This window comes from Chaetura pelagica, unplaced genomic scaffold (assembly GCF_000747805.2).
Source record: "Chaetura pelagica isolate M959 unplaced genomic scaffold, ChaPel_1.0 scaffold99, whole genome shotgun sequence".
Taxonomy (NCBI): Eukaryota; Metazoa; Chordata; class Aves; order Apodiformes; family Apodidae; genus Chaetura; species Chaetura pelagica.
The window spans coordinates 1,558,213-1,573,551 of NW_009954539.1; the positions used below are offsets into that span (position 1 = coordinate 1,558,213).

At 37.5% G+C, this 15,339-nt stretch overlaps 1 protein-coding gene across 1 annotated transcript in view; it reads left to right on the forward strand.

Annotated features, from left to right (window-relative positions):
* Positions 1 to 15,339, forward strand: part of CDC5L (cell division cycle 5-like) — a 33,879-nt gene that overhangs the window by 2,258 nt on the left and 16,282 nt on the right. The window contains exons 3-14 of the mRNA XM_010004910.1: positions 2,116 to 2,219; positions 3,134 to 3,295; positions 4,103 to 4,230; positions 5,060 to 5,159; positions 5,415 to 5,633; positions 6,751 to 6,895; positions 7,383 to 7,571; positions 8,384 to 8,532; positions 11,158 to 11,320; positions 12,765 to 12,929; positions 14,489 to 14,569; positions 14,915 to 15,160. Of these exons, the coding sequence (XP_010003212.1) occupies positions 2,116 to 2,219; positions 3,134 to 3,295; positions 4,103 to 4,230; positions 5,060 to 5,159; positions 5,415 to 5,633; positions 6,751 to 6,895; positions 7,383 to 7,571; positions 8,384 to 8,532; positions 11,158 to 11,320; positions 12,765 to 12,929; positions 14,489 to 14,569; positions 14,915 to 15,160 (1,851 nt within the window). The remainder of the gene's footprint in view (positions 1 to 2,115; positions 2,220 to 3,133; positions 3,296 to 4,102; positions 4,231 to 5,059; positions 5,160 to 5,414; positions 5,634 to 6,750; positions 6,896 to 7,382; positions 7,572 to 8,383; positions 8,533 to 11,157; positions 11,321 to 12,764; positions 12,930 to 14,488; positions 14,570 to 14,914; positions 15,161 to 15,339) is intronic.

Sequence of the window (15,339 nt, forward strand, 5' to 3'; positions counted from 1 at the left end):
TGGCTGGGGACGTGGAGGGTTAAGCATCTGCAGGCGCTGTGGCTCCGGGGGGCTTTGTTCCTCATCAGTCTGGGCCTGCCTTCTGCTCCCCTGCGTCCGTGCGCGGAGGTGACATCGGTGTTGTTCCTCCTGGAGCTGCGTGTTGGGCTGGGCAGGGCAGGAGGCTCAGCCACGAGCCTGGTGTCTCCCGACCTTCGGTTGGAACCGTTCCCGCCGCAGCTGGAGGGAATGCACGGACAGCGTTGTCCTCAGAGACCTGCCTTTTGTAGGCCAGAGTGTGTGTTGTACTGCGTAGGCAGGGTTCTCATCCTTCAGGGCTGTGAGGCGTCCCGAGTCTCCTGCCCGTCAGGGCCTTTGCAAATACGGAGGTGGTGAAGATGGGTATGGGCTCTTGACCTGCGGCTCAGAGTGCTTTGTACATAGAAGTCTAAGTGTCATTCCAAAAAAAGAGCAAGGAAGCCTCCCTCTCTCCCATTTTTGCTGTCACATGCTTTCAGAGCTTCAAGTGATGATGCAAAAGGAAGCAATAATACGAGAAATCAAGGATGTCAGTTTTATTAGGTGCATGGTTAAAGAAAAAGGAGGTACCCAACACTGTAAAATCCAGAACCCTGCCACTGTGCACTGTTGAAGACTAGGTATGCATATAGTTACAAAAAGCAATGAGGAAAGTTTATAGAAGGTATTTGTACTATGTGCTTTTAACCACTTGAGGCACATCACCTATGTGCCAGAAGGCTGCTAAATTGGAGGCCAGCAGAGGACAGGAAGAACCACTGTGTGCTTATAATCTTTTATGATTGACTAATTTTGGTGCTGTTAAGAGAAACAGTAGTGGGTTAAATAGATCATTGCTTCACTCATTTTTATGTACCAGAGATGGTACTATTTTTTGATTAAGGTTTTAATTACACATGCAGTGCTAATAATATAGGAGGTGTAACCAGTTGATACCAGGTCATAAAGAAAATTAACAGATACTTGCAAAAAAGCCTGCTGATGTCATTAGTGAGGCTACTGCATGCTTTATAACACCCAAGCGAAATTCAAAATGTAAACAACAAGTGAAATTTAAATTACAAGTGAGGACTTGCTGATTATTTTTCAATAGAAATTACTTTAATTGTTGCTTGTAGCAGCTCAAGGCAGAGGTCACCAGCAGCTGACAGTTAAAGCTGCAGCGTGCTTTAATAGGTGTCTGTGCTAGATGTGGTGTCTGTCCTTGATGGGTAGCACTTGCACTGTGCAGCTGGACAGATTCTGAACACAACTGCAAGTGCTTACTGAATACAGAAGAGGAACATCTGTGGTTGACAAGGCTGCAAGAATAACTTTGATTACAAATACCGCTTTCTGACCTGGGAGGAAAACAGAAATAATTAACCTGTTAATCTGAGGGGAGGGGAATGATGGATAGATTGACAGACAATTGATGGGACTAGCTTTTGATCAAATCTCAGTGCTCACTTTGGTGTATATGAACAGCTTGCTCCCAAGCTGAATCCATTAATTTTTTTTTTCCCCCCAGAAACTTATAAGCTTTGGGATCAGCATTTTTGGATGTTACATTCTGAATATTAAAGTGATTGATTTTAAGATTCAGTCATTAAAGAGAGACTTAGTATAAAGTTCTCTCATTTTTGTGATCGTTTTTTTTTTTTTAAAACCAACATGTTCCATTGATAGATAAATATTCCATTTGAATTAATGTATGTGAAGAAGGAAGAAGAATATTTTGTGGTATTATTTCAAATAAGATATCCAATTGTTGTGTTGTTTTTCCTCAAATGTTGTCTCATTGCCAGACAAATACTGCCCTAGCTCTTTACCTTAAAAACTGGGCATTACAGAATACTGAAAGCAGTAGTATTGGAAGTTCTGTTGGGTCCATGAAGTAAGCCACAATGGTCATCACTGATCATTTCATTTCATATTTATTGGTTTCATTGGCCTTCATTCATGTTGAGAAGAAAATGGGGAAGAGAAGCAGCAGTGCTCTGCTCTTTCTCCTGGGTCAGCCCATTAGATGAAATCCACCATGTTCTCCTCTGCTTGAGCTCAAACTTTCTCTTTCGTGAGTTCTCATGTTCCATAACAGTATTTCTTTTTGTTAAGGATGAAATCCTGAAAGCAGCTGTGATGAAATATGGCAAAAACCAGTGGTCTCGTATTGCTTCTTTATTGCATAGAAAATCAGCAAAGCAGTGCAAAGCCAGATGGTAAGTGAGAACTGCTCTGTCTGAGAATATGAGATTCATAATTAGTGGGAATTTAGAAATCACTGCATATTAATTTATGTACACAGAGGAACAATAGTTTGCAGATTGTTAGATTTTTGCCTTTGTGGATACTTTGAATTCCAGTTGTTTGAAAGTGATTGAACAACGGTAGCCAGATGTTCTTTGCCACTGAGTGCACTGTTAGCAAATGCAGGATCACTTAAGATTGTGTACATTATTTTTTCCCCTTCTTTACACATTTTTAATCAGTGAGTATTACCAATGAAATAAAATTGTATGATACTAATGTCTTACAAATAATATTCTGATTTTTCATAATGAAAGTTTAGATTGAGGATAATTGTTTAGAAATTGTGCTACGGAAATTCCTTTTATATAAAAAAATAGTAGGTTAAAACTAATGCAAATACATGCAGTATGAATGTATTTGAGAATCAGACTTAAGTTGCTGAAGAACTGAACTGCACGTAATTATTTGAATACTTCTGTGTAAAGGTAGCAGTACTGTCACAGTTAAAGATCAGTAAGGTAACTTGAAGAATTTGGACCAAACAAATCTACCATTTCTGGTGCTTTTTGTTGTTGAGATTTTTACTTCTCTTTTTCTGGATTAATTTTGGGACTCCTTACTTTGCCAGAATAGAGGTGGGGAAAGGAAGAAGTGGCAATATCTGTGTGAAAAACGGGGGATAAATTTTACCTTCAAGCTCAAATACATATGTCATAAAAATACTCTGGAGTAACATCCTTATATACAGAAAAAAAAATGTGTGAAAATTGCATTACAAGATTCTGAAATCTCATTGTGATGGTTTGGGTAAGCACTGTTCTGAATTAATTCAAGCAATGAGTAGCTTGGATCTATCATCCTTAATTTTTTCACTTTTTAACAGGTATGAATGGCTGGACCCAAGCATCAAAAAGACAGAATGGTCACGGGAAGAAGAAGAGAAGCTGTTGCACCTGGCCAAGCTCATGCCAACCCAGTGGAGAACCATTGCCCCAATTATTGGGAGAACTGCTGCACAGTGTTTGGAGCACTATGAGTTTCTGCTGTGAGTTACTGTTTTACTAGAGATTCATACCAGGACAATCTGCAGAGTTAGTTGTATAGATGTGTCATTCCCTACTCCTGTGTTGCTGAACTGTGGCAGTTTCAAGTTGACCAAGTCCTTTTGTAAGCAAGTCCTTAAGGACTCTGTTCAGTTGATGTGTGTAGCTTGAAAGAAGCAGGTCCTGAAATTGGAGAGAGCATTCTTGAATAGGCACAGGTGTATTATTTTCTTGCTTCTGGTCATTCTGATGAGAAGAATGTCAAGATTGATGCCTTTTATATTCTTCCATTTCAAGTTTATTAAAGTATTTTTTTCACAGACTGATGAGCATGAGTAAGAGTGTGACAGAGAAGAAAAAAGATTAACATAAAACACATGTTATCATGTGTTCTCTCTTTATGCTACAGAGGGTTCCTTTAGGCCCTAAGAAGAGGAAGAAAGTTCTGTTTTCCCCTATGAGCTTTCTTAATTCTGGTGTGATTGAGTATAAAAGCCTAATGGAAAACTCCTGACTATTTTGTCACAGTGCGTGAATTATTATTATTACTGTTAAGAATTACCTGAGGAGAGCTCTCTACTGTTACCTTTGTCAATATTGTATTTTGCATAACATTTGTTGTTTTATTTATATAGTACTAGGTTGGCTGCTTTCTAGTATAAAATTATGTAACTATGCCATGTTCATGAATCCTTTGCAGTAATTGTGTGGCAGGTTTATGTATTGAATGTAGTACAGGGTTACTTACTTCTTTGATCTGGCTTTGGGGACAAAGACCTATTTGTGATACACATACAATGAGTTTTTAGGGACAAAGCTGCTCAGAGAGACAACGAGGAAGAAACTGCTGATGATCCTCGGAAACTTAAACCTGGAGAAATTGATCCAAATCCAGAAACCAAACCAGCCAGGCCAGATCCTATTGACATGGATGAAGGTAAGATAGATTTTTTTTACTGCTTTTGACAGAAATATGACCTCTTGGTTTTCTCTTTTTATACAGCCTCTACCCTACCTGTGTCTGCCTCACTGCCCTGTCATTTTTTCTTACAGGTTTTGTCTGATTTCTGTCATCTGTCCAGTCATTTACACTTGTCCAGTTTTCCTTTCCTTTTCTTGGTGTGTTTCCTGACTTACCATCTGTCTTTGTCATCTCTTACCATGATTAACTGTTCTTTGACAACTGGTCTGCTTGTTTTCATTCTTATTGCTGTATCTTCATATGTTTTAATCAGCTAATACTCCACAGAGAAATCCCTGATGAAGCACAGGGGGACCACATCTTTTTCCCTTGCACATGGCAATGTTATAAATGAAAAAAATTGTCATTGCAAAAAATGCTGTGAGGGGCCCAGTGGTGTTTTTGAACAGTCACAGATTTACAAATACACTGCTCTTGGATCTGGATGTAAACAAAATGAACAAGTTCTTTAGTGTAGTACTCTCAGATGAAGATTCAAGTGAAATTATAATTTCATTAGTGTGGTCCCTTTGCCTCTCTATATAGATTTTTTGATTTCCTGTACAAATTAGTTGAATTATTTTCAATTGTAGACATTTTCTGTTAAAGTGTTAATTTCATATGTCCAATGATTTATAAAATATATTAGAGTATCTTGGAGAAAACTAGTTTATCATTTATGCAGAATTCCTGTGAAAACATTGGTTCAGCTTTTAAAGATCGCTTTCTGATATTCAGGTCATTTTTTTCCTTTATCCCATCTTTCAGTTAAAATTGATAGCTGTATTTATCTGCACTGTTGTAGATGAACTTGAAATGCTGTCTGAAGCTAGAGCTCGTCTGGCTAATACACAGGGAAAGAAGGCCAAAAGAAAAGCAAGAGAGAAGCAGCTGGAAGAAGCCAGGTAAACTTATGCTTAGTTCCATGTACTGGAACTGCTTTTGTTGACTGCAGCATTTGCAGGGCGTAAGCTCAGGGACAGCCTTGCACCATTGCAGAATCAAACCTTTTATAGTCATTTGTGACAGGAGCTTTATTCTTGTATAAATATGCACAGCTTTATTATAGTAGCAACTGATTAAAGTAATACCAGATCTTAGGATCCAGGAGCTGCCTGTAGGTGTGGACTTTAACTGAGGTGGTATTTCTGTTTTCTCAGACGGCTCGCTGCTCTCCAGAAAAGACGAGAGCTACGGGCTGCTGGAATTGAGATCCAGAAGAAAAGAAAAAAGAAGAGAGGTGTGGATTATAATGCAGAAATTCCATTTGAAAAGAAGCCTGCTCCTGGTTTTTATGATACATCAGAGGAAAACTACCAGTCTCTGGATGCGGACTTCAGGAGGCTACGGCAGCAAGACCTGGATGGAGAATTAAGATCGTAAGTGTGTGTTATACTAAGGAGAAAACAGTGTATTTGAAAAAAAACAACCATATATTTATTCATGAAGTCCTGGAAGTGTCTGAAATATAATGTGGGCATGAGTTGTATTTGCAGTGGGACTGCTACTAGTCTAGGGCAGGTTTCTTCTGCATTTTCGGTCTCCTGTATTTTTTTCTTTCTAAAAGATAGAGTTGAACCTTTTCCCATGAGAATAAAGTTTCTCATGCATATTCTTGCTTTTTAAAGGGAAATTTTTAAGTTTTTTCAGGTTCATTTTCTGTTAGCAGTAGATTTGCTTGTGTTTGCAGTCCTTTCTCAAAGTCACAACATGGTTAAGATTGCTTACAGGAGGTGTTACTTGTTGTATGACTTTTGATCAGAAGAGTCTCTTTAAATGCTTGATTTCTTTCCCTCTCAAAGAAGTCCTAAAGCATGGTATTGAGAAATTAAATGTCCATCTTCATCATCAGCAGTATGGCACATAATTAGTTGTACAGTTTTAATTCCCACTACTTCCAGTGGTTTTTAATGGAGAGGGTAGGTCCAGTCCACATACGGTTTGGTTTATTTCTGATCAATTCATGCTCTATGTTTCTTAGTTCAGAAAGTGACAGGAGTTTCAAAATATATTAGTACATTATTATTTCAGAGGCTGATTTTATTATTGTCTGAAGAAAATATTTTTTTAATTAAATACTGAGGAGAAGTTGGTTCCCATATCCCATAGAAAATGTTCTTCTCTTAGCAACTAATGAAGGAAAAGGGACTGTTCACATCCTGTGATTCTTGCCATCTTGCTTAACTGAATTCTTGAATTGACATTTTTGTCTTGCTCCACTGACTCTGCTTATTGTGGCTGAAGCAACCACCTGTTGCTGAATTCCAGAATTTGGAAGCATTACTGTGCCTTATTCTAGGTTCTGCTGCAAGATCTGCAGACCATGTCTAATCACTTAACTTCTGCATCACAAGGTGGTTCACTCTTCCTGTAGCATGCTTTACTTCAGCATATCCAGCTTCTGATTGGAGTACAGGCTTTTTGCTCTTTGCATATTTGTTTTATTTTGTAGCTGTTTGGTGTGTTCTAAAATGATTCTCTTATCCATAATGACAGTGAAAGGGAGGGAAGAGAACGCAAAAAAGACAAACAACATATGAAACGGAAAAAAGAGTCAGACTTGCCTTCAGCTATTCTACAGACCAGTGGAGTGTCAGAGTTTACCAAAAAAAGAAGCAAACTGGTGCTTCCAGCTCCTCAGGTAAGCAGTGGATTGATCCGTAAACAACTTACAAGGCCAACGCCAGTCAATGATTACTGTTTTATCAAGTGGATTTTGCTGTTGTTTTATCTTACTATGCCTTGGAATTTCTTCTGTGCTGGAAGACATAATCTGACCAAAACAAATAGGTCTAGGTGAAAAATTTATCTTGGAGTGGCTTTTGAAATAGAGTTGGAGAAAAAGGTCAAGGAAGGTGTATTGTATTACCATATATATGAGCATTCTGCAGGATGTCAATGGGCTGTATCTTGTGACTGTGGTATTTTAGAAACTGGTGGGTTTTTTTCTTAACTGGGTTAAACATGCCAAGTGGCACTAATGCAGTGCCCACCTGGGAGAAGGGATGATGATGAGAGTAGACTTACGTAGTGCTATTAAAGCAAGTGGCAACTATTTCCTGACATGCAGATAAGGATTTTGTTTTTCTAAAAGTAATGCATTGTTTTGTACTGTTTTTCTTTTAAAGATATCTGATATTGAACTTGAAGAAGTTGTAAAAGTGGGCCAGGCAAGTGAGATTGCACGCCAGACCGCTGAGGAATCTGGAATTACAAACTCTGCTTCCAGCACTCTACTGTCTGAATATAATGTGACCAACAACAGCATAGCACTAAGGACTCCCAAAACTCCAGCAGCACAAGACAGGATCCTGCAGGTAGAGTATAAGTGCAAAGAATGAGCTTTTAGTTTTAGTGCAGTGGTTCAACTGAATAGAGTGAGCTGTATTCCAACAGTTTTTGTTTTGTAGTAGGAGAAAAGAGAAATTTCCTGACTACAGATCATGACTGAAGTCTCTGCAATGTTTGCAGGCATGGTCATATTCACCTTCAAATGGAATACTCTAGCATCACTTCTGTCACAGTGTTATATGCTATACACAGTTTTGTAGATGTTTTAGTAGTCTTCTTTGAAGATAATTGCTATATGTAGTAGTTTAACTATTTCTGCTGATTTTCAGTGCCTTAATTCTTCATTGTAAAAAATAAAAGTACAAGAAATAGAGGAGTATTCATAAGTCCCATTTGAGTCATGGACCAAAAGTCTGAATAGTGACCATCTCTTTTGGAATATTCTCTTCAAACTGCAGTTCAGTTAAATTTAATTGATGTTGAATTTCAGAGTGTAAGTGTGCTGTTGCCTATGAAAATCAGGATCCTTAGGATGACTTGAGTATTCAGTCAGTAATAAATCTTGCAAATTTATGAGATCTGGCAAACTGAAGGAATTTATAACCGATTCATTTTTGCAATTCCAATTTGTAATACATTTTACTGGAAATGAAAACCAAAATCCCTTTCAGAGGAGCAGTAGGTTTTTTAAATACCAGTATATGGGAGGAAAAGTTAAGAAGTGTTAAAACATTTTCAGCAAACTGACTCTTCAGTTGTTCTTGCTGCTGTTGAATCTTTTAAATACGTAGAGTATGACTCTGACAGTGATGTCCTGCATGTGTCATCTGTTATACAGGAAGCACAGAATTTGATGGCTCTCACTAATGTGGACACCCCCCTGAAAGGAGGTCTTAACACTCCCTTGCATGAAAGTGACTTTTCAGGGGTAACACCACAGAAACAGGTTGTTCAGACTCCAAATACTGTGCTTTCCACGCCCTTCAGGTAAAGCAGAGTTTTTCTAAGGGGTTCTTGTCTGGGCATATGTCTAGGAGGGTGGACAGAGTGGATTTGTATGTGTGAGATAGTAGGTCATGATCAGTGCTTTAGAACAAATTAACTCACTTTTATTTCAAACCCTTCTCTGACTTTTGCAAGCTCAACCACATCATTTTCATCTATATTTGTACAGGGTATAGCTCACTGGAGTTTTGGTCCAAAATGAGGTTTTTTGTGGTCTGGAGCAATATAAATTATACTGGAGTAATACAGGAGTATAAATAGTAAGATGGAGCGTCATTATGCATGTGGATCCTAGACTTTCCAAAGTATTACCTCTGAGGCAAAGGTGTGGGAGGTCTCTTAGCCAAATGCACACTGAATTTTTGAAAAGCTGGAGTAAATATTTTATAAGCCATATATATCCAAAATAAAATATGTCTTATATTGCCAATCTAAATAGTATGGAATTAATTGGTGGTTTAACTCTTACAGTGGGTCCTGAATAAATATATAACCCACAAATGCCAAATACCATACAGCTAAAACATACTACACTTGGTACATTTTGTCTGTCAATTTTTTTTCAGCTTAGGTTCTAATTTTACTTGTATCATAATAGTTGGAAAAGTGGAGAATGAAATAAAAAAAAAAACCTTTATGGCAGCTTTTCAAAAGCAGCTTTATTTTGTTGTTTAAAAGCTATGGACAAATGCCATGCTTTTTTAATTTCATCTACATAAATGAATCATTTTCTGCAGATTTTTTGCCATTAGTTCAGTGCAGTGCAAGATGAATGTAGAGTTTAGCCTGGAGTGAATTGGCTGTTGATTTGGATTATTTTATGTTAAAAAAAAACCAACCAAGCAAAAAACCCCAACAAAATACACATGACATTTTAATTCTGTTGCTTGGGTTTGGTTTGTGGTGGTGGTTTCTTAGCTTCCAAAGTTCAGATTTGCACATGTATATGTGGTACCTGTGTATCAAATTGGCTTGCTTGCAGAAATGCTGTACCAGTGTGAAAATGGAAGGCCATAAGCAGAGAGAACAAAATAATCTTTCAAGTGATTAAAAAGAAACAAAGAGAAGACATATATTTTTAAGTAGGCAGAGTAGTGAAGCAAAACCATCGTGTTATTATTTAAGCAAAAAGAGCAAATACATAAATTATGTACACCTTTTTTACCTCTCATGGTATGAGTATAGTCATATTTTGATGCAAGGTTTTTATTGAAATTCTTGCCTTGCATTGACTTTTTTGGTTGGTTGTTTTTTTTTTCCTTACTTCCTAGTTTTAAGAATTTTCTTAAAAGCTATTAAGTTAAAAATTGCAGTAAAGTTTTAAATGCAGCATGGAACTGGAACAACTAGTAAAAAACCAACCCATTTACTCTGCTTACTTGGAAATTGTTTTTCTGGGAAGTCACCTTTTTCTACTAGTATAATCAAAGTAAATATATCTTATGAAGCAATAATTTGAAAACATAAAAAAATATTTTACTGGGTTTTGTGGCTGTTATACTGCAGATGTTATTGTTTGAGTTTTTTATCCTAAATGAGAGTTTGTAAAATTCTGTCAACAGCCTCAAGTAAGAGGAAATATCACTTGACCCTTACAGGTGTACCCAGTAAATAAGCTACTTTTGTATCCCTGTGTCAGGCCTTACATACAATTGTGTTTGTCCGTCTTTACAAAAATGTACTGTCACTACAGAATTACAGTAACTGATGGTGGAAATGATGTATTAAGTCATCTTGTCCAGCCTATATCTGACAGGGTTATTCTTTACAGTAGACACATTTGTCATTGCAGAAAATATTTGTGTAAATGTAGATGAGAACCATAATGTAGGCTTTCTAAAAGTTTTCCACCTTCCTGAACTTGTTTTATTTGAGGTATTGAACAGTGTCTTTTCAGTGTATTACTATTATCATCACTGTGTGAAACCTCATTATAAATTGGCAACAGAACAGTTGTGGCTCTATCCAAGGCAGTGTCTGCATGCCTTTTGTGTAGGATTTGTTCCTAGTCCAGAGGAGAAGCAACTGAGGCCCACAAAATCTAAGACTTAATCCCTCTCGCCTAACCTTAGGTGCTTTAAAGTAATTACGGTAATGTAAGCATTCTATGTTTCTGTGGTAATTGCTTCTTCAATAATTAGTGAAAGTAAGGAGGCATCTTTAGAGTGATTAATTTAGTTGCATTGATGGGACAGCTGTTAAGCCACATAAATTTAGAGTGAATGACTTCCCGCAGGTGGTAGGGAAATCAGAGCTTGGAATTAAATCCTGGTTACTGTATCCCAGAGTAGTGCCTGGTGACTGAGTAATCTCTCCTCTCAAAAGTAATGGAGGGAGTTTATGTTAATGTAGTTCCTCAGACTTTTTTTAACATAATGATATGCATAGATTTCAGCTTGACAGATTCTTGGTTACACCTTGGCAGATTGAAACAATTCATTTTTTTGGTTTCTTCTAATTGCATATTATGGTTTCACTGCCTCCCAAGAAAAAAAAAATCTAGTTTTAATTTATTAATGGTATTTATGTAACTTTTTGCAGCATTCAGACTTTTCTAAGTAGAGTTCTTTAGGAGAAAAAAAATTACTGTATCCCCACTTCTTCTAGAACACCTTCTCATGGACAAGAGGGCTTAACTCCTCGTGGAGGACTAACTCCTAAACCTGTGGTTGGTACAACTCCTGGTAGAACTCCACTGCGTGATAAATTGAACATCAACCCAGAAGAGGGAATGGCAGATTACAGTGACCCATCTTATGCAAAACAAATGGTAAGAATAATTTAAGAAGTGGAAAGCAGTCCTGTATTAATTTTAAGGGCTAATTCCCATCTTATGAACAGAATTTTGTTTTACAGCAAGTGTTATTTCTACTGCTTGTCTATAGGTCTATACTCATCACCTGGTAGGATCAAATGTTTATGTGAAAGAACAGAAATCTTGCCACTTAGAACAGCTTTCAGCGTGCTCAGTGAAAGGCCTCTAAAGCTATTTGTCAAAGACATAGTTGAGTTTCAGTCCTACTTGTATCTTTGAAGCTGAGTGGGAAATATATCTGAAGGAAAGATTCATTTTTCTTGCAATCCTACACAGTCCCAAAGCCCTCAAATCCCTCATCACCTGGGATTCCCAGTTTATCTACAGGACCTTTTCATCAGTCTGTCCTGTTGACAACATTGAGCTAAAGGAGTTTTAATTTTTGCCATTAGGTGCACTTGGTTTTGAGATGTCCAGTAATCTGAGTCCCATCCAGATTCTTTCATCGCCTTTGGCAACAGATGTTTCCATTCTTGGAGATGCAGCCAGATGTACCCTGCCAATTAGACATGGTATTAAAGGGCATATGCCTAATAGGTAGCACCTTGGCAACTCCTTTTATGTGGCTGATTCTTCAGCCTTAATTGTGGATTTGGATATCTCCCACCAGGGCTATTGACATTTTTCTTTTTGGGCTAGCTAAGGGATCCACTTCAAGTTTTTGGCATGTTCTTCTTACAAAAATAACTCTTCTGGTTCAGAAGAGTTTCAGATTTCCTCTTAGCTTGAAGGACAAGGTTTATCCTTATACTTACTTTTGTTCTGTCTTAGCCTTTTTATAGTAAAAATGCTTTTTACTGCTGGAAGGAAATCGGGGGATTAAATTTCCTGATGGACTGCACTGATTTCCAGCTCTGGTGATGTTTGTCGCGTTTTCAAACTGTACCACAATCTCCAGTTTTGTGAGCAACTGCAAGGAAAAAAGTTCCAGCTAGGCTTGCACATACTGCCATGTCTATCATCAGTGTGGACACATTATCACAAATTTACAGTATCTATTTCTTGAAAGGTATTTATGTGAGTCTCCTCTGTCTTACTGAAACTAGTGGGAAGTGAAGGCACCATGCTGCTTTTACTTGAGTGTATTTCAGCCTATTTGAATATTTCATTATCAGAAAACTGGCTGTTGCTTTTTAGTATCAGAGAATTTCTGTGCTTAATAGCTCTCAACTCTGGGGTGGTGCTCTTTAGGCCTCCCTGGCGTAGCAACATGCCTTCAAAGATTTTGTTTCTGTTGACTTAGTCTGCTACAAAGATGGCCCAATGATCTTATGTGATCTTATTTTGTCATGTGAACAGACATGCTCATGTCTGTTAATGTAGGTTATGGAATTTGATTGGATTGCTCCTCTGTGCATGATGAATCCAGAAGCATTATATCCTGCTGTTACTTCAACAGGAGAGAGAGTCTCGGGAGCACCTCCGCCTTGGACTGATGGCCCTTCCTGCTCCTAAGAATGACTTTGAGATTGTTTTACCTGAAAATGCAGAAAAAGAACTTGAAGAACATGAAGTAGATGAAACCTTTGTAGAAGATACTGCTGATATAGATGCTCGCAAGCAGGTAGGTGTTTGTGATGCAGATAGTGCCTTTTGTTTAGAACAACTTACATTCCTGGTATGGTTCCCATAGTTTCATACCTGTTTAGTAGAAATGGTACAGGTTCTACAGGATGACAAAGTAAAATATACCTGTTTTCTCTGCTGCCGTCAAAATATACACACAGGGGCTAAATCAGTTTTCTCTCTGAAACCTTTTCTTAATTTATTAATGTTATGTATCATGTCATTTTCCATGATGAAGTCTCAAAGACTGTGTGTTGTCCTGCCTTCCACCTTTGTTCCCCGAAAGTTAAAAATATAATTAAAAGCATTTTTCTGAAGGCATGTGTTTGATTTCAAGATCATGAGAATTGGGGGTTTTTTTTGGTTTGAATTTTTTTTTAATTTTCCAGTTTCACGTTAATTCTGTCACAGTTAAAAGTTACTGTTTGTGTAGTGTAGGACAATTATATACAAATTCAGGCAGGCTGGTGGCATGCAGGTAGAAATCTGCCATGCAGTGAGTTGGTCCCTTTACTGTGACTTTAATCACAGCATTACCTAGACAGCCAATTTTTTAGAGGATCCCTGTTTTTTGTTTTGTTTTGGAATTAAGGTAGACTAGATGAAGTGCTACCTTAAGTTCTGGTGGTTAAATAGCTATACTGTCTCTTTTCCATTTATTTCTTATCCTAATTTTTGTCATGCAAGTCTGGTTTTGTTACATGGTTTCAAATAGATTTTATTATTTAATTTTTTTTTTTTAGTTCAGAGAGGGGTTTACCCATGACTGTGCTTTGACAAATGAGCAAAACGTTTTTAAAAATCCTGTGCTCTGGTATCTTCTAATACAATAAGCATTTCCCAAAATTTGTTTTCTAGCATGTCCTGTTTGGGGAGGAACACATGATATACATCTGTATGCATGTTGTGTGCATACTTACCCTAATAAAAAGTCTGAATACATACAGATAAATTATGTGTGTAGTATAAAGAATCTGAGTTGTAATATCATACAAGAGAATAGCATCCTGCCTTACAAATTAAGTCATGACATGGAAGATCTTGGCCACTGTTCCTGAAGTTTAATACACAACTTTGCCTTTTCATGTTATTTATTCCCTGAAAGTCTAATGTAAGGGGAAGTCTCATGTTTTTACACTTTCACAAATATTCTTGTGACAAAATAGTTATTTTATGTCATTGAAGAAGACAAATAAGAATCCTGGCTGTAAATGTAAGACCCTTTTCATAGTGTATTTCATGTCTGGAGAGCTAGAGCAGTTGTCAAACTTGATGTGGGGAAATTTGTAAAGAATGAATTCAGCTGGAGTTGAGGCTGAAGGAGAATTTTATGTCTGGAAATTACTTTTTAGGATATCTCTCCTCTTTGAGTTAGTCTGCTATACTCTAGAGGCAGTAAATTATGATGTCATCACACGATTTGGCTCTGGCATTATAACATGAGTTCTTTAAGGAATCTTTGCTACAGTAATCAATTAGTTTTTGTAATACATACATTTCTAGGAAGCATCTGACTGTATTACAGCACCTGAAGTAACACTTAACTTGTTTGTCTAGGCTCTCCGAGATGCAGAGCGTGCAAAGGAACTGAAGAGAATGCACAAAGCTGTTCAGAAGAATCTACCACGGCCCTCAGAAGTAAGTGGAAACAAAACTCACTTTTAAGGAAGAAAATAGAAATAAAAAATTAACTATTATAGGAGGAAAAACAGTCTAAGTCAATCATGAGAGAGTGAAATCTTTTGCTGATTTCAGTGTTACAGGAAACTTTCACAGTGAAATTGTCATGGGGAGTATTTCATATGCACAAATGAAAGCACAGTTGAGTGGTCAGATTCCTGTATGTGTGTCACAGTGCAATGGATTTTTGCACCTCTTCTGCAATCTTTAGCTGATGTATACATCCGAGTATGAATTTTATATTAATTTAGTGTGATCTTTGGTGTATGTGGTCTTTATGAACTTTTTTTTATTCCTGGACAGGTAAATGAAACAATACTGAGACCCTTAAATGTGGAACCACCTCTAACAGACTTGCAGAAAAGTGAAGAGCTAATAAAGAAAGAGATGATTACTATGCTTCATTTTGATCTTTTACACCACCCATTTGGAGAACAAATTAGTGGTAAGAAGGGGAAAGGCCCAGGATTTGGAAGCAACAATGCAGAACATATGGCTTACTTGGAACAAAATCCTTATGAGAAGTTCTCCAAAGAGGATCTCAAGAAGGTGAGAATTGGTGTGATTACTGGTGGCCTAATGTCTCCTTATGTCACAGTCCTGCAATCTTGCAATAAAAGGTGGATTCAAGCCTGTATGGTATTTGTTTGGGACATCTCTGGAGGGTTTTATGAGGAGCTGTAAGGGTAATTTAAGAGCACATTCTCTTCTCTGTGAGTTAATGTTAA